The sequence below is a fragment of the Oncorhynchus masou genome, chromosome 17 (assembly GCF_036934945.1).
Source record: "Oncorhynchus masou masou isolate Uvic2021 chromosome 17, UVic_Omas_1.1, whole genome shotgun sequence".
Classification (NCBI taxonomy): Eukaryota; Metazoa; Chordata; class Actinopteri; order Salmoniformes; family Salmonidae; genus Oncorhynchus; species Oncorhynchus masou.
Genome location: NC_088228.1, coordinates 20,571,670 through 20,590,656, shown reverse-complemented (window position 1 = coordinate 20,590,656; position 18,987 = coordinate 20,571,670). Strand labels below are relative to the sequence as shown.

General features: G+C 40.9%; 2 protein-coding genes across 2 annotated transcripts in view; one reads left to right on the top strand and one right to left on the bottom strand.

Annotated features, from left to right (window-relative positions):
* Positions 1-64: 64 nt before the first annotated feature.
* On the bottom strand, positions 65-4,858 carry LOC135558235 (testicular spindle-associated protein SHCBP1L-like). The gene is made up of 10 exons (XM_064991962.1): positions 4,580-4,858; positions 4,286-4,435; positions 2,626-2,840; positions 2,464-2,550; positions 2,126-2,344; positions 1,862-1,967; positions 1,571-1,724; positions 1,196-1,446; positions 910-1,029; positions 65-494 (listed from the first exon to the last, which is right to left on the bottom strand). Exons 1-10 carry the CDS (start codon positions 4,856-4,858, stop codon positions 237-239), a joined length of 1,839 nt encoding a protein of 612 aa, XP_064848034.1. The 3' UTR covers positions 65-236.
* Positions 4,859-12,097: 7,239 nt separating this feature from the next.
* The window catches only part of LOC135558676 (laminin subunit gamma-1-like), a 77,871-nt gene continuing 70,981 nt past the window's right edge, over positions 12,098-18,987 (top strand). Inside the window, exon 1 of the mRNA XM_064992698.1 lies at positions 12,098-12,756. Within this exon, the coding sequence (XP_064848770.1) occupies positions 12,384-12,756 (373 nt within the window). The 5' untranslated portion in view covers positions 12,098-12,383. The remainder of the gene's footprint in view (positions 12,757-18,987) is intronic.

Sequence of the window (18,987 nt, the reverse complement as noted above, 5' to 3'; positions counted from 1 at the left end):
TTCGTCTAAAGGCACAATTCATTTTGAATAACACATTTTATTGAAATGTTTGTTTATAGGGCTAGTGCATACAAAAGCTGGGATCTTTCTCTGAAATGGATACGAACAGAAATATAATCTAACACTTGAAACAAATCAATCTACTGAGCAACAGCTGCATCCAATAAAATTGTCAGTCTGGTTACTTAAATTGTTTTAGCTATTGTGTACAACACATTTATGCTGCAATCCTAGACTCAGGAATTCACCCACATTTTGCGCAGCAATCCTATATCGCCCTTGGTGTTTGACTCCAGTTTGTTTGTGGTGATCTCCAAACTGAGTTTCTGCAGGGCCTTGGAAAGATAATCTGTCTCGTTCTTGTCCCCACTGGCTGTCTGCTCCAGGTCCTCACTCGCTTTGTACAGATTGTCAGGAACAAGAATGGTCACGCCATACCCGTGGTTATCATGAATGTGATTGTCGGTCAGCTTCAGCTGGGGCTGAGGGAGAACCTGTGAATAGAAAAAATTGTCACTGATCTATCCTTGGTTTTCTATCCATGTGTTCTTAACTGACTTGCCTGGTTAAATAAAGGTAAAATTAAAAATAAAATAAAAATTCTACTTGAGTTTTCACCGACATAACAGTGAAGCTACCAGCCACCTATTTAATTAGGTCTCAGGCTCTGCTTCACTGTGCCACATTTATTACACGTACTTACAATAGCACTGATATCACAGATGTATTGATCATGCTGCTGACAATCTAGGGTTCCTTCTTGATTTAAAGGCTTAAGATGATTCCTTCCCCAGAATCCCCAATACGTCACCTCACTGGAATTTAGTCGCATTTCCACCTGTACATTTGTGTGATACATTTTCCCCTCACATGGAACAGCCATAATGCTGGAAGTACTGTATACTATACCTTGAGATTGATTCCACCCTGTGAACCTTTCGAGTCTTTCGCCAGCTGGTTGCTGCAGTGATGGATTTCATTCCGATGCAGCTCTGCAATGCTGCCAGGGTACAACTCCACCCCTGCACCCTGAGAAGGTCAAGTAAATCTGTGCTCATTTTCCTAGTATGTCTGGAGAGAACTTTGTTTTATTTTGCATGTGGCCCCTTAATTTACATCCACACAATTACATGGCTATATCAACAATCAGATAAGCCATGTAACTCTAAGGCAATCTTCCAAATGACAACTCTACCTTTGCACCAGATATCTCACAGTTCTTCATGACCAGAGAGGCTCCAGTCAGGACACACACTCCTGTGCCTTGACACTTCAACACGCAGTTGTCCAGGGTCAACTGTCCCGACTCCACCACAACAATGCCATCACAGGTTCCATGCTGCACCAATGTCAGGTTCATGAGCATCACCTTGGAGGCTTTGGACGCCACAAAGTTGTCATGGGATGGGTCCGAGTAGAACAGCACCTCTTTCCTTTCTCCTTCTCCTGCAGAGTATAGAACCATTGAGGTATGAAGGTCAACTAATGCGTAACTATCACTTGTCAGGTGTTTACTTTAACGGATATACAGATATTTTATGACAATGAATATAAAAAATATTGTATTTACCCTTTATTGTGATGTCATCTGTGAGGGATGCCAGCGCAACTGCGTGGTACTCTCCTGGGAAGACCACCACAGTGTCCCCAGAGAAGCAGGAGTCCAGAGCGGCTGACAGACTGTCATGCTGCTGGATCAGAGTGTCCGCCGAGAAGTTCTTGATCTAGGGTCACAATGAAATAAAGATAACGTTTTGAAATAACTGAGAACCTGCAATAAATCAAGTTAAAAACAAACGTTTTCGCAACAACAAAACAATTACATGACTGCAGTGAATAACACCAGATCCAGCACACCAACCATGTCTGTTGTCATTATCTGGGCAACAATGTGTGTCACAATCCTTCCAGATGTTCTCTGCCCCTTTCTGCGTTTGTAGATCCTTGGATAGAAGGGTCCATGGCTCCTAAAGACATTTAAAGCAATATCTTGGTATTAAATCAACACTACGGCTCATTACAAGAACTGCTGACAAAAGAACAAGATTAGTTGCGCAGCAATACTAGCTGTTTTACACTCAGCGTTGGGTGTTGAGAAAATCTAGGACCAAAGATCCTATCTTACCTGAGTCGCAGGTCTTCCCAGAACTTCAGGAGCCCACAAAGCATTGACATTTCATAGTACTTTTTCCAGCACTCCACAGCCTCCCCTGGTAAGGCCTCCCCACGGATTTTGGTCTGGAATTTTGTCAAGTCCAGTCGTTTGCTTCGGTACTCCTCCAGGGTCTTGCGGTATCGCTCGCTGATTGGACCAGGGATGGTTCCATCCTGAATGTCATAATACCTGCAAACAAATACACCGCATAGTCCAGGTGAACATCATTCAACACAGCAGTGACACCATATCTAATCTTTGTGGCTTGTTTTTGGTTGGCTCTGCTGAAATGTGGAGGGTATGCTTACAGCTGTATGCGTTTCTCAATGAGTCCTGCGTACTCGTCACATTCCTCCTCATCATCCCAGTCCCTCCAGAGAAAATCGTAGAAAAACCTGCAGGGAAGCATGAAGACAAAATCTGGAATTTGGATTTACACTGTATTAGAGGAGTTCCCTAATGTTATTCACCTTGCATGTTCCAGATACTCTGCAATGTTGTCTACATCAGCTCCCATCCCTTGTATGGGGTAGACATCCAAGATTGGCACAGAGTAGTCATGTTCCCTCAACACATCTTCAACCAACTCTCTTGGTAAGTTGGCAATGTTTGAGGAATATGGTTCTGCCACAGAAACGGACACTCGAAGAGGGAGGCTTTTTCCTTCGCATGGTGTACAGTTGACCTAGACAGCCAAAGTTCAGGTTTAGGAAAATGGTCAGACACTTTGCTTCCTCATTATGGCAGAATTTGGGATATGGTACTGTGATCAAGACCTGGGTGCTGAGTGTTAACTTCTTGAGCCATTGTTAACAGATGTAGCTAGCTACCGGTATTTGTTTGAAACGGCAATGTTAGAGGGAGCCCCTGTCAACTAAAAAATGTTAACTGTGCCTGTGGCAGTGTGGCGTTAGCAAGCTAATGATTGCTGAGCTAGCTCATTAGTGTCAGCGAATGTGAACCACATAGAAATGGAATGAATAGAACAGGCGTCCCCATTCAAGTCAATGATAGCATAATGGGTGGACAAGCAGCAGTTGTGAGTGTACCAACAGGAGAAAAGCAAGAAGTAAATCCAGGAAGTGTAGCCATCAATATGTGCTGTGGATTTGGTTAAACTCAACTGACATTACAAAAAATACATTTCTTTGCATGAGCCACATCCGTTATCATTTGAATTAACATTCTACATTACCATGGAAATGATTTCAACACAATACCAGGCAGCCATTTGCCATTATATATATATTGGGGCGGCAGGGTAGCCTAGTGGTTAGAGTGTTGGACTAGTAACCGGAAGGTTGCAAGTTCAAATACCCGAGCTGACAAGGTACAATTCTGTTGTTCTGCCCCTGAACAGCTATGCCCCCACTGTTCCTAGGCCATCATTGAAAATAAGAATTTGTTCTAGTTGTTGTTCTTGCCTAGTTAAATAAAGGTAAGATTAATTCAAATTATATTTCTATGCTGAGCCACCTATCTAAATATTTGAAATTTAATCTGGATGTAACAACAAAACTACTAGCTAGTAATGTCAGTAATTAAAGGGTAGTGATATCTGGGACAGTCTAAACCCCTTATATGAAGCATCCGGTTGTCGTTTCCACTCACTACCTAATATGGTAACAAGAGGTAGCCCAGTGGGAGAAGAGGGAGCGAAATGGATTTCAGCCGACATTATGCAACATTTCTCATCGATGAAACATTTGATCTCAATGCGGGTTTCTGTACCCAAAACTTGAATTTGTTACGAACCGAGTGGACTACGTTGAGCAGATTATAGCCTTTGCCAAAGTAAAAAAAAAAAAAAAAAGTGTTGTTTAGGAGGGCAGGGCGAGTTGTTACTCCGTACGCGCACTTCAGAGTAGGCGTTCCCTAACGGAAATATGCAAATATATGCTACAACGCGCCAATAGGATCTCGCTAGCTCGTGCTTGGTTCTGCCCATTAAGACTCATTTGTTCCCTTTGGAAACGACCAGCTGTGGTCTATCTTGGGTTAGTTATAAAAATCTTTGCCTTAACCCTTAAATTATCGTAATCATTTTAATGTTTAAGTTAAATGGGGTAGGGACTGGAACGTCCCAGTGATTCCGTATAGCAAGGGCCGTAATTAAATTATCTAACTTACGTCGACAAGCACACCCACGAATGGCAGGTCCCCAATATCGCAGTTTACCAACAGGACTTCTGGGGAAGTTTTCCACACTGCAGTCCAAGAGCGTTTGCTGCCAAGTTTTTCTATTATGTAGAAACTTATAGCTTCATCTGCATCTTCTGCCTGTTAAACATGCAAATAAAACATGTGTTAGCGTACTTGACTGTGAACATTGTTGGGTTGTCGGTCAGTTGATTCATTAATTAGCTAACTGGGTAGCTAAAGTAAGTGAACGGTATTATGAGCTAGCTAGATCTATCCACTTACAGAACACTGGCCAATAATATGATCGCAAAAGAGAGCAACACGTTCATCGTAGGTGTATGTCTTGTTGGAGATGAAGATTTGTGGCAAGACTTGGGCCTCTTTAGCATCAAATGGCTCTTCGTTGTCAGGATTTGGCGCCAGAAGTTTCCTTCTCATAGGGACTTTATTCCTTACGATTTGAGGAGCGTCAGCAGCAGAGAACGATGTTGAACCATCATCACTTGGCACCTCACTGTTCGGAATAGTAATGGTATGAGACTGGACCTTTTCATGGGCCATCTCACTTGAGACAGGTATTTTAAAATGTTCCTTGCTTGCTTTCTGTGCTGTTTCATCATTAAAATCTTCCAGAGGAAACAAAGTATCAGGGGCACAAGTTGCCATTGTATAAGATCTGCTAATAAACGTGATTATTTTCGAAAATAAACCTAGTTCGCTTGCTTACGGTTAGCTTAGGCCAACGACTTTTGCCCCAGCACCGCGAGCCTGGGTTGGTTCAGATTTGAAAATTGAGCGCGAAACGGTCACGAGGTACTAGCAGCAGCTGGAAGTAGCATGCGCTAATCACAAAATGCTCAGAAAAGAACAGAATACGTTTGTTCACAAGCTAACTATTTGATAAAGCCAAGTGTCCGAGTGACTCAATTGCAATTTTTCTTCTAGACCGTCTGTTTTCATGATTGAGAGATATTGTATATGTAATGGTTTGCTAAAATAGTTTAGCTAGCTAGATTGGGATGGCAAGGTCTTTCAACCAAGGACTCCATAGAGAGCAATAGTAATGGCCTTCCAAATGAATAAGTTTTTGAGGGGTTTTGGATAAATGCCGAAAATGAGGTCTGTGGTAAACACCGGTTTAGGAGATTTTATACATTTTGTCCTATGAGGTAGTCTTCATCAGCTGATGTTATTGTAAAATGTGAAGCATTTATGTAATCAAAACATAATTCATAATGTTAACTAACTGATTCTCTCATAGGAAAAAAACGTATAAAATCACCTAAGCCTTTTTTAACATCAGACCTTATTTTACAGCATTTATCCCAAGACCCCATTATTTACCCATTCATTTCCCCCATAGGAATGGCTGAACGAACCAGAGGTAGAAAATGCTAACTAATTTCAGTTTTTTAGGACTACAAGCTGGCATACTATACCACAGAGTTTATAAACACCAGAGACACAAAGTTTTGAGACTTTTGGGAACGCTTGTGAAGCAGACTCGGCAGATCAGATTGGGGTTGGCAAGGCAATGTAAAAAATAAAATATAAGTGTCCTAGTTAATTTTCTTGAAATCCAAATGCAAAACCTAGATTTGAGCCAATGTCTTAAGTAACTGAATCTGTCATTACTACAGCCTGGTGAAAGTGACAAACTGACATGTTTTGGGTCACTCCGGGATGCTAGCCTTCTAGGCCGAGTTCCTCTGTCCAGTGTCTGTTCTTTTGCCCATCTTAATCTTTTATTTTTATTGGCCAGTCTGTGATATGGCTATTTCTTTGCAACTCTGTCTTGAAGGCCAGCATCCCAGAGTCGCATCTTTACTGTTGACGTTGAGACTGGTGTTTTGCGGGTACTATTTAATGAAGCTGTCAGTTGAGGACTTGGTGTCTATTTATCAAACTAGGCACTCATGTACTTGTCCTGCTTGCTCAGTTGTGCACCGGGGCCTCCCCCTCCTCTTTCTATTCTGATTAGAGCCAGTTTGTCCTGTTCTGTGAAGGGAATAGGACACAGCATTGTATGAGATCTTCAGTTTATTGGCAATTCCTCACATGGATTAGCCATAATTTCTCAGAACAAGAATAGACTGAGTTTCAGAAGAATGTGCTTTGTTTCTGGCTATTTTGAGCCTGTAATCGAACCCACAAATGCTGATGCTCCAGATACTCAACTAGTCTAAAGAAGGACAGTTTTATTGCCTCTTTAATCAGAACAACAGTTTTCAGCTGTGCTAACATAATTGCAATAGAGTTTTCCAATGATCAATTAGCCTTTTAAAATGATAAACATGGATTAGCTAACACGACATGTCATTGGAACACAGGAGTGATGGTTGCTGATAATGGGCCTCTACGCCTATGTGGATATTCCATAAAAAATCAGTCATAATCAGTCATTTCCAGCTACAATAGTAATTTACAAAATGAACAATGTGAATATTGTATTTCTGATCAATTTGATGTTATTTTAATGGACAAAAAATGTGGTTTTCTTTCAAAGACAAGAACATTTCTAAGTGACCCCAAACTTTTGAACAGTAGTGTATCTTTTTTTTCACATTTTCAAACAGTCCATTTATATTTTCAAAATGGGCTATACATTTGGGTTAGGTTTTTTTCTCGCCTGAGTAGCCTCGTTTCACCGGCAAAAATAAAATTGAACCATCTAGTGTTCAACAAAATAACAACACAATGTCAAATACAGGTAGCCTAGTCAAATAATTAACATCCAATCACATTAACCGTTTCTCTCTCACGGGAATTCCACTAACCAAACATAGCTGCTGCTCATGTTGGTATCTGTACTGTTGGTACACTGCAGCATCCACCGAGGGGCACTTGCTGCCAAAGGAATGCCTGACAGCTTGAAAGATGTTTTGGACACTACAGTGAAAATGGTTAACTTTTAAAGAAAATAAAATTTTATTAGTCATGCGTCGAATACAACAGGTGTAGACCTTACAGTGAAATGCTTACTTATAGGACTATTTCCCTCTATACCATTTGTATTTCATTAACCTTTGACTATTGGATGTTCTTATAGGCACTTTAGTATTGCTAGTGTAACAGTATAGCTTCCGTCCCTCTCCTCGCTCCTCCCTGGGCTCGAACCAGCAACACAACGACAATTAGCATGCGCTAACTAGCCAGCCATTTCACTTCGGTTACACCAGCCTCATCTCGGGAGTTGATAGGCCTGAAGTCATAAACAGCGCAATGCTTGACGCACAACGAAGAGCTGCTGGCAAAACGCATGAAAGTGCTGTTTGAATAAATGTTTACGCGCCTGCTTCTGCCTTTTTTGTTTTTTATAAGATAAGTTTAATGCTAGCTAGCAACCTATCTTGGCTTACTGCATTCGCGTAACAAGCAGTCTCCTTGTGGAGTGCAATGAGAAAGAGGCAGGTCGTTATTGCGTTGGACTTGTTAAGGGTGCAAGATTGGATCCCCCTGGCTGACAAGGTGAAAATCTGTCGTTCTGCCCCTGAACAAGGTAGTTAACCAACTGTTCCTAGGCCGTCATTGAAAATAAGAACGTGTTCTTAACTGACTTGCCTAGTTAAATAAAGATTAAATAAAGGTGGGGGGGGAATCGGCGCCCAAAAATACAGATTTCCGATTGTTATGAAAACCTGAAATCGGCCCTAATTAATCGGCCATTCCGATTAATCGGTCGACCTCTAGTACGTATGGTCGCTGTGGGGACGACGTCATCGATGCACTTATTGATGAATCCAATGACTGATGTGGTATACTCCTCAATGGCATCGGAGGAATCCAGGAACATATACCAGGCTGTGCTAGCAAAACAGTCCTGTAGCTTAGCATCTGCTTCATCTGACCACTTTTTTATTGATCTAGTGATTGGCGCTTCCTGCTTTCATTTTGCTTGTAAACAGGAATCGGGAGGATGGAATTATAATCAGATTTGCCAAATGGGGGGCAAGGGAGAGCTTTTGTATGCGTCCATGTGTGGAGTTAAGGTGGTCTAGAATTTTCTTTCCCCCTCTGGTTGTACATTTAACGTGCTGATAGAAATTTGGTAAAACGGATTTAGGTTTCCCTGCATTGCATTGCTCTGTGTGAGCGTTTTCTTGTTTGCTTATGGTGGAATACAGCTCATTCAATGCTGTCTTAGTGCCAGCCTCAGTCTGTGGTGGTATGTAAACAGCTACGAAAATACAGATAAACTCTCTAGGTAGATAGTGTGGTCTACAGCTTATCATGAGATACTCTACCTCAGGCGAGCAATAGTTCGAGACTTCCTTAGATATCGTGCACCAGCTGTTATTTACAATAATACATAGTCCGCCGCCCCTTGTCTTACCAGACGCCCCTGTTCTATCCTGCTGGTACAGCGTATAACCAGCCAGCTGTATGTTGATATTGTCGTCGTTCAGCCACGACTCCGTGAAGCATAAGATATTGTCATCTTGAATGTCCCGTTGGTAGTTTAATTTTCCGCGTAGGTCATCGATTTTATTCTCCAAAGGTTGCATGTTTGATAACAGAATGGAAGGAAGTGTGGATTTATTCGATCGCCTACAAATTCTCAGAAGGCAGACCACCCTCTGGTCCCTTTTTCTCCAACTCCTCTTCACGCAAATCACAGGGATCTGGGCCTGTTCCCGAGAAAGCAGTATGTAATTCGCGTCGGGCTCGTCAGACTCATTAAAGGGAAAAAACGATTCTGCCAGTCTGGTTAGTAATCGCAGTCCTGATTAGAGGTCAACCGATTAATCGGAATGGCCGATTAATTACGGCCGATTCAAGTTTTCATAACAATCGTAAATCTGTATTTTTGGGCGCCGATTTGCCTATTTTATTTTTTATACCATTATTTAACTAGGCATGTCAGGTAAGAACACGTTCTTATTTTCAATGACAGCCTAGCAACGGTGGGTTAACTGCCTCGTTCAGGGGCAGAACGACAGATTTTCACCATGTCACCTCGGGGGATTCAAACTTGCAACCTTAGAGTTAACTAGTCCAACGCAATAACGACCTGCCTCTCTCTAATTGCACTCCACAAGGAGACTGCCTGTTACGCGAATGCAGTAAGCCAAGGTAAGTTGCTAGCTAGCATTAAACTTATCTTATAAAAAACAATCAATCATAATCACTAGTTAACTACACATGGTTGAAGATATTACTAGGTATTATCTAGCGTGTCCTGCGTTGCATATAATCTGACTGAGCATACAAGTATCTAAGTATCTGAGTGAGCAGTGGTAGGCAGAAGCAGGCGCGTAAACATTCATTCAAACAGCACTATCGTGCGTTTTGCCAGGAGCTCTTCATTGTGCGTCAAGCATTGTGCTGTTTGACTTCAAGCCTATCAACTCCCGAGATGAGGCTGGTGTAACCGAAGTGAAATGGCTAGCTAGTTAGCGTGCGCTTATAGCGTTTCAAACGTCACTCGCTCTGAGCCTTCTAGTAGTTGTTCCCCTTGCTCTGCATGGGTAACGCTGTTTCGATGGTGGCTGTTGTCGTTGTGTTGCTGGTTCGAGCCCAGGGAGGAGCGAGGAGAGGGACGGAAGCTATACTGTTACAATGGCAAATCTAAAGTGCCTATAAGAACATCTAATAGTCAAAGGTTAATGAAATACAAATGGTATAGAGGGAAATAGTCCTATAATTCCTATAATAACTACAACCTAAAACTTCTAACCTGGGAATATTGAAGACTTGTGTTAAAAGGAACCACCAGCTTTCATGTGTTCTCATGTCCTGAGCAAGGAACTGAAAAGTTAGCTTTCTTACATAGCACATATTGCACTTTTACTTTCTTCTCCAACACTTTGTTTTTGCATTATTTATACCAAATTGAACATGTTTCATTATTTACTTGAGGCTAAATTGATTTTATTGATGTATTATATTAAGTTAAAATAAGTGTTCATTCAGTATTGTTGTAATTGTCATTATTACAAATACATTTTTAAAAATCTGCCGATTAATTGTTATCGGCTTTTTTGGTCTTCCAATAATCGGTATCGGCGTTGAAAAATCATAGTCGGTCGACCTCTAGTCCTGATGTCCAGAAGTTATTATCGGTCATAAGAGAAGGTAGAGGCAACATTCTGTACAAAATAAGTTTAAAAATAAGTAACAAACAACGGAAATAAACGAACAATAAAACACAATCGGTTGGGGACACGTCAGCCTTCTCCGGCCCCTGAACTCGTGTATTTTCTGCACTATGCAATGATATGGGCAGCAACCATGTAACGCTTTTCCAACATACAGACAGACTGGTTATCAAGGGGAAAAGTATTGACATGTTTTTTTAAATTGAGAGGTGACCTTATAGTTTTCTTTGCTGATCATAATTTTCACTCGTCTGACCGCTTGCATGATGACGAGTTTCTCACACGAATGGCCTATCTGGGTGATGTTTTTTCTCGACTGAATGATCTCAAATCTATGATTACAGGGACTCTCTGCAACTATATTCAGTGTGCCGGACAAAATTGAGGCTATGATTAAGAAGTTGTCTGCATTAACAAGGAAATTCAATAACGTTGTCGTTCCATCATTGTATAATTTCTTTGGTGTGCAAATGAACTCAAGCTTCCGGACAATGTCAAATGTGATATTGCGAAGCACCTGAGTGAGTTGGGTGCGCAATTACGCAAGTACTTTCCCGAAACAGATGACACAAACAACTGGATTCGTTATCCCTTTCATGCCATGCCTCCGGTCCACTTACAGATATCTGAACAAGAGAGCCTCAGAGATCAATGCTAACTTAGGCTTTTGTTCTTGTCAACCTGATTCAACTAATCATAGACTTCAATCAAGACATGATTAGTTGAAAAAAAAGACTAACACACACAACTTCAAATTAATTATCTGAAAGCTGATTCACATTTGCTGTATTGCTGTTCTTGTTAATTCGTTCAATTTGTCTTCCTAAAACCTATCTGAAGACCGTTTCAAATCTCTCCCTCTACTGTTGTATTACAAAAGTACAGGGGGTGGTACTGTGTGACTGACATGAAGGCACAACTGTTAGCATGAAAAAAAAAACATTTTCAATTGGCAAGAAATAGCAATAATATATCAGAACATTAATCTCTTAACTTTACATCAAGTATGGTCACATCAAATCTCAGAATAATGAGTATCTGAGGGTCTCCTCACACAAGTTTTATTGCAAGCTTTCAAATTGGCCATTACTGGGAGGTTACACAACTGTCAATAACTACAATAATCGGATTGGTTTAGAATAAAAACCGTTAAAGAACAACCAGATTAATCTGGTTGAAACATTACTCAGCAGGAAATGTTTATTTTTTCTTTGAATTCGAAAATGGAATTGGGCTTAATATGTACACTTTTGCTCTAGGCCTTTTTACACTATTTGAGGTATCTGTATCGATACTATTTTTCAACTCCTATATGGTTATTCATTAACGTGTCTGAATATTATCTGCAGATGGGTGTTTTTAATTTGACCATCCCCCCCCCCCTTTTTTTTACACGAGTTTATAAATAAATAATGCATGGTTGATACTGTGTCGAAGTTTTGTTTGTCTATTGTGTTGTATTGAAATGCTCACTCTTCCTATGTGGTTTTGCGTTTCTGGCAGGCTATGCGCAATGTCAAAAGAGTGGAAAACTAAAACAGTGGCGACAGTTGGAAGAATGTTATGTTAAACTCGTTAGTGTAGATTCTCGGAGCTGCATCCACTCGTTCCTTTTCCTAGATTCGGCGCGTCATCAAAGCATCCTTCACGCGGAAGTTGATGTTGGGATTTTTTTTTTCAAGTTTTGACTTGCGCAGTAGATCCTAGGGTGTAGTCGGATATAGTTATTTTCCTTCTGAAGTTTCTCCATGGCGGTGGACACAAAGCACTGAGACCGTGGAAGTCTGCGTTAGGGCAAGGACAATAATTCTGGAAGGAACAAACGCATTTTTAAGGAGAAGCAATTTAAAGTTTTTCGTATGGTTTTACTTGTTTTATCAAGATTGCGGTAACTGGGTAGTTACCAATAAGTTGAAAGTTCAACGGTGTAATAGAGGAATTCGTGTAGTTGTAGCTTAAGTTTGAAACGGCTTTTAGAATAGCTGAGAATGGGTTGGTTTATTCAAGTTTTGTTTTCATTTACTTGTTTGGCTGTCTTCAGCCACAGTGCTATGGATGAATGCACTGACGATTCGAGTCGTCCTCAGCGATGCATGCCAGAGTTTGTCAACGCTGCTTTCAATGTCACTGTGGTAGCTACGAATACTTGTGGCTCTCCACCAGAAGAATACTGCGTACAAACCGGGGTTACGGGGGTCACCAAGTCGTGCCACATTTGCGATGCCAGGGATCGCAGACAACACCACAGTGCTGTGTACCTCACCGATTACAACAATCAACAGGACACCACCTGGTGGCAAAGTCAAACTATGTTAGCGGGCATCCAGTATCCACACTCAATCAATCTAACTCTTCATCTTGGTAAGTGTTGATTATATTATGTTTCGAGCGCATAAAACAGTCCAATATGTTTTAGTTACCGTAAGAGCACTATTCATCTCATCTGCAGACGGATTAGGGGGTGGCTTTTTAACTCGGAGCAAACATTGACCTCGAAACAAGTGTTCATATAAACCACGAATAGAATAGAATGGAATAGGTTTGGTTTCTATTTGAAAACAAATCCTAGTTGACAAGCCGATGTGTATGGCAATCACACACTGACTGCTTAATTCTTTGCGGCGGACAAGACCGCTCCTGGCGCCATCAGTAGATACAATTTTTATTTATTTTAACTTTTTTTAACTAGGCATGTCAGTTAAGAACAAATTCTTATTTTCAATGAGGGCTTAGGGACAGTGGGCTAACTGCCCTGTTCAGGGCAGAGCCACATATTATTATTATTTTTTACCTTGTCTGCTCATTGAATTCTATTTGTGTGTAAAATATGCTTAAAATGTATATTTGCGTTTTCTTTGTGTATACAGTCATGAAAACGGTTATCATGCTCTTCATGCATTACATTTAACCAGATGAATGGATTTCTCAGAGTTAGTCATTATTTTACATACTGGAATTTGCGCAAACTGCTGCACAGCTGAAAGTTCTAGACTCGAGCTATGAATATCAAATGCTCCTTCTGAGTCTTGTTAGCTTTGACTGAGTATTTTATTGATTAGGCCAGATGAAATGGACGATAATGCGAGACGACATTTTAAGTTCGACTGTGTGGGGGTCACATGTTGTGGAGACCCATCTACAGGCCTATGTACTGAAATATAACTGTGCTTTTTCTAGTTAATTTCAAATGATTAACTTTCCATTAAGTATTTGAGACGAGTTTCAGTATTCACCCAGCACTACTGTTTTAGTTTAGTGCTCGACATTCCTGAGTGGTTTAGTCAGGTCTCCTTGTAGCTTCATTGTATTCTAAGGTCACAAACTTTGATAAGCTGGTGGACTGTAGTCACCTATTCTATACTGAAAAAATTATATAAACGCAACAATTTAAAATTATTTTTACTGAGTTCCTATATGAACTCAGTCAATTGAAATAAATAAATTGGGCCCGAATCTGCAGATTTCATATGACTGGGAATACAGATATACATCTGTTGGTCACAGATACCTTGGAGAAAAAAAAGGTACGGGTTTGGATCAGAAAGCCAGTCGGTATCTGCTGTGTCCATTTGCCTCATGCAGTATGACATCTCCTTCGCATAGACTTGATCAGGCTGTTGATTGTGGCCTGTGGAATGTTGTCCCTCTTCTCTTCAATGGCTCTGCGAAGTTGCTGGATATTTTCAGGAACTGGCACACTCTGTTGTATACGTTGATCCAACGTTGATCCAACGTATCCCTGACATGCTCAATGAGTGACATGTCAGGTGAGTATGCAGGCCATAGAAGAAATGGGACATTTTCAGCTTCCAGGAATTGTATACAGATCTTTGTGACATGGGGTTGTGTATTATCATGCTGAAACATGAGGTGATGGTGGAGGATGAATGGCACGACAATGGGCCTCAGGAACTCATCAAGGTGTCTCTTTGCATTCAAATTGCCATCGATAAAATACAATTGTTTTTTGTCTGGAGCTTATACCTGCCTATACCATAACCCCACTGCCCCCATGGGGAAATCTGTTCACAACGTTGACATTAGCAAACCGCTCATCCACACAACGCCACACACGTGGTCTGCGGTTGTGAGGCCGGTTAGACATACGGCCAAATTCTCTAAAACGATGTTAGAGGCTGCTTATAGTAGAGAAATTAACGTCCAATTCTCTGGCAACAGCTCTGGTAGACATTCCTGCAGTCAGCATGCCAATTGGTGCCTCCCTCATAACTTGAGACATTTAGTGGCCTTTTATTGCACCTAGGGCTGTGGCGGTCACGAAATTTTGTCAGCAGTGATTGTAAAGCAAATAACTGTCAGTCTCACAGTAATTGACTGTTAATTAACATAAACATATTTAGCATCTCCTGGCTTCCACACACAGCCTCCATTCGCGAATGGAGGCGGTTTTCCCCGGTGGCTTATTTTCATGCCTCCCAGGTAGCCTATACTCCTGTTGTTAATGTAACCAATGTGCTTACTATAGTAAATATAGTAGGCCTAGCCTATAGAAAGCTCATGGGATCCTCCTCTTTTTATTAATGGCTATCACTCTGTTTTTTTCCCGCAATTGCATATCTGATAGAAATGTTGTGTAACATGGGCTATCATGAAGTGTTTGATTAGATTTTTGATTACATTTGCCTTGATGTTAGTGATTTAGAGGGACAATAGAATGCTAAGTACCAGGCAGTTAGAAAGTTTGGTAGGCTACTAATGACCAGCAGCAGCATCAGAGCTTGGAGAAGCCTAATTACCATGACCAAATAGTCATGGGGAATTTGACTGCCTTCATGACTCGTGACCGACAGTGTGCCGGTAATACGGTCACCGCTACAGCCCTAAGTGCACCAGTGTAATGATCATGCTATTTAATCAGCTTCTTGATATGCCACACCTGTAAAGGGGATTGATTCTCTCTTGGCAAAGGAGAAATGCTCACTAACAGGGATGTAAACAAATTTGTGCACAACATTTGAGAAAAATAAGCTTCTTTTTTTGTGTAAGGAAAATGTCTGGGTTCTTTTATTTCCGCTCATGAAACATGGGACCAACACTACATGTTCAGTCTACACATTCCGCCATAACGCGCTCAAAGCACAATACACTTCAGGATAAGCACACCATAGCCAGGGGTAGGAAACTAGATTCAGCTGCGGGAACATATCATTAGGTTAATTCCTGGTGAGTTTTTTTGGGGGGGGGGGTGGCCCCTGAAAAGTCACTCCGACTGGTTTCAGCCTGCTGGCCGCCTGTTGCCGACCCCTGCCATATGCCATTGTTACTCAACTGTAATGTATAGTTTGGAGGACATATTCTGGTTTGGTGATAACTACCTTGATAATACAGTGTGGTTTCTGTCAATTTCAAAGTAACCGGTAGCCACATTGACTGGCCTGTGTGATTACAGTATCTAGGCTATTTGATGCGTAAAGAGGGAGATTAGATTGAGATTTGTGAAATATCATTTCCTTTTGTAAAGTAGCACTCAAATTTTCAATTCCAATTGACTCTTGGCATTACCAAAGCTCCTGGTGCAATGAGCCCTAACATTCAGGATTGCTGATGCTGTCTTGGTGATATTAGTGTGATTACTATAAATGGCATGAACACTACTGTGTTATCTGACATACAGGTAACTGCCAAAATAATGGAAACACTTGAGTAAATGTGCTTCCACACAGGTGTGGTTCCTGAGTCAATTAAGCTATTAACATCCAATCATGCTTCGGGTCATGTATAAAATGCTGGGTGGGGCCATTATTTTGGCTACCATGGCTATGCCCACATCCACAGGGCACGAGTGGTCACTGAATGGTTTGAGCCTGAAAATGACATAAACCATATGCCATGGCCCCCTCAGTCACCAGATCTCAACCCAATTGAACACTTATGGGAGATTCTGGAGCTGTGCCTGAGATGGTGTTTTCCACCACCATCAACAAAACACCAAATGATGGAAGAGTTCCAGACTAGGCTTGAGTGAAATACAGATGGTATGATTTTGAATACCGTTTTTAAAAAATGTGTGTGTGCTATGCCACTGCTTTTAACTAGAAGTTAAGTAAAATTATAATAAAATTATATCAAACTCAGGGGTACAGCTAACTTGCTAGCTGAGTGGCTTGATTTCAAGATCACGCTTCTTGGTTACAGCAGAGCTTGATTTAGATCACGTTTTTTGGTTACAGCAGAGATATCCAATCCAATTTGCTGGTTGCATAAATTGTTTTTTATTTTTAAGTAGAGCCACTGTGTGCACTTCCGGTAATACTGTATACCCTGGTATGGTACAGAAAAAGTATGACGTTATGAAAATCTGCAAACAGCCCAACCCTATGTATCCAGACACTTGTAGATTCTATGCCACAGTGCATTAAAGCTGTTCTGGCTCGGGGTGGCCCAATGCCCTATTTAAGAAACTGTTTATTTTAGTTTGTCAGTCACCAGTACTTTTCAAGCTTATTGAGTTGTTAATATTATTAAATGTTAACTGTATGTTCAAGGGGGAAAAGTTAACCATTTCTGTACAGTCATACAGGCCTAATAGATTACAAAGTCTCACAAGAGCACACAAGGCTGGCACCCTTGGCATGAATTGGCCTCTGTTCGTTTCCCATTATCACTAAATGCATAAGTTCACTGATTGTTCACATTATGTGAATCACAGTGGGGAGGTGACTACGGGAGTGGGAAAGGATGTGCTTGAGCACCTATTCTGCTTCTCAGAAACTAAAAGCCACAATGGTAGAGGTGGTTGGCCTGTCTTCTTTTTAAGGCAGGCAGCCCTCTTTACATTCTGTTTGCCAATCTTTGTTTGAAGGAAACATCGACCTCACTCGAAGTATGTTTGTTGCTAGTTGGCTTGTTGAGGTCAAATAAAATATTTTAATTTGAAATCTTGCTGTTTGTGCGGCTATGCATTTTTTTTTCTTCTTTAGAAAATGATTGGCCGAGATGCAGGGCTGGACATTAGCTCTTGTCCGTGACAATAAAAAATAAAACAAGTCAGACAAGAAGAATATAGATTTAAGTTGTCACAATGGACAAGTTAAAAAAATATATTTAAAAAATCTCACAATGGACAAGTTTTAAAAAAAATCTCATCACAATATCAAACAATTACTCCAATCAGAATTGGATAAGAGAGGCCAACATTGGAATAATATTCCAATTTAATTTTCACTTAAATATAAAAGCCTACTTGTCAAAGTGCAGGTGATATGCATATTGGCTACCGCCTCATTTCCAAACCGATGCTGACATGAGGCGCCAGAAAATGTAGCCAAACTTTTAATAACGTAAATATATGCTAAACGCCAGTCATGTTTGATGGCTATAGGCTTGATTCTGTCAACATACTCGAGGCACGGTTTGTTCAGATCAAATGGTCACAAGACCGGAGAGTGAAGGACAGTGCCTGTTGCACACAGCACATCACCCACCTTGAATCTGAGTGGAGGTGGTTAGCATTTTGAAACTGTTTAACAATTAAGTTAGCTTTAGCTTTCTTCTGGAAAATGTGAAGTCCAAGATGGAAAAAGGGGGCGTTGTTGGGGCTGTGTTTCTGGACCTAAGGAAGGCTTTTGATACTGTTAACCATAAGATTCTCATCACAAAATTGTCCAAGTTCAACTTTTCCCCAGATGCCTTGATGTATGAAATCATACCCTGAAGGCAGAACTCAGTGTGCCAGAGTGAGCAATGAGCTGTCGCCCACTCTTAGCTATGATGTGGGTGTGCCCCAAGGGTCAATACTGAGGCCCCTCCTGTTCAGCCTGTACATTAATGATCTGCCTTCTGTCTATACTGGGTCTGAAGTTCAAATGTATGCAGATGATACAGTGATATATGTGCATGCAAAGAGCAAACAACAAGCTGCACAAGAACTCACTACTGTAATGGTCCAGGTTACAAAGTGGCTCAGTGACTCGTGTCTGCATCTCAATTTGAAAAACAACTGTCTGCATGTTTTCACAAAGAGGGCAACACTGCCATCAGACACACATAACTGCACCACTTATCACACATTCACAGAAGACATGGCTAAAGGTCAATCAGATTTGTGAACATAATCCCTAGCTGTGTATTGCTGCTTTCCATGTCTGTAGTTTGTGAGGTGTGGAAACACTTTGTTGCTTTTATGGATTTTGTCTTGTTGGTTTTCGTTCTGTCTGTATGCTACATCTTGCTTGTCCTATGTTGCTCTGTGTGTGCTCACTGCTCCATGATTGTCGATATTGTAATTGTTTTTAATAACCTGCCCAGGGACTGCGGTTAAAAATTAGCCGGCTGGCTAAAACCGGCACACTTTACTGAAACGTTAATTAATGTGCACTGTCCCTGTAAAAAATAAAATAAACTCCAACTCAATTGTTAACTTGGCTGTTTTATGTCATTTTGTTAAGCATGTCTTACCTTGTTTCAAAGTAGTCTTGTCAAAATACAAACGACCACAGAAATGTTGAGAGAATTATTTAAATGCTTAATATGCCATTGAAACCAGCATATTTCTCCAGTTCTATTGGTTTTCAAATCAACTTTATTTTATTGTCCAGCAGTAAAATGTGTAATCCTATTTGTATTAGTAAC

What these genes read in the sequence shown, in the direction of transcription:
- LOC135558235 (XM_064991962.1), bottom strand. Translation starts at nt 4,858, where the DNA reads ATGGCCCATGAAAAGGTCCAGTCTCATACCATTACTATTCCGAACAGT. An exon ending in ATATTATTGGCCAGTGTTCT is followed by an intron (nt 4,436 to 4,579) that starts GTAAGTGGATAG and finishes CATGTTTAACAG; the next exon opens with GCAGAAGATGCAGATGAAGC. An exon ending in GTGAGATATCTGGTGCAAAG is followed by an intron (nt 1,030 to 1,195) that starts GTAGAGTTGTCA and finishes TGACCTTCTCAG; the next exon opens with GGTGCAGGGGTGGAGTTGTA.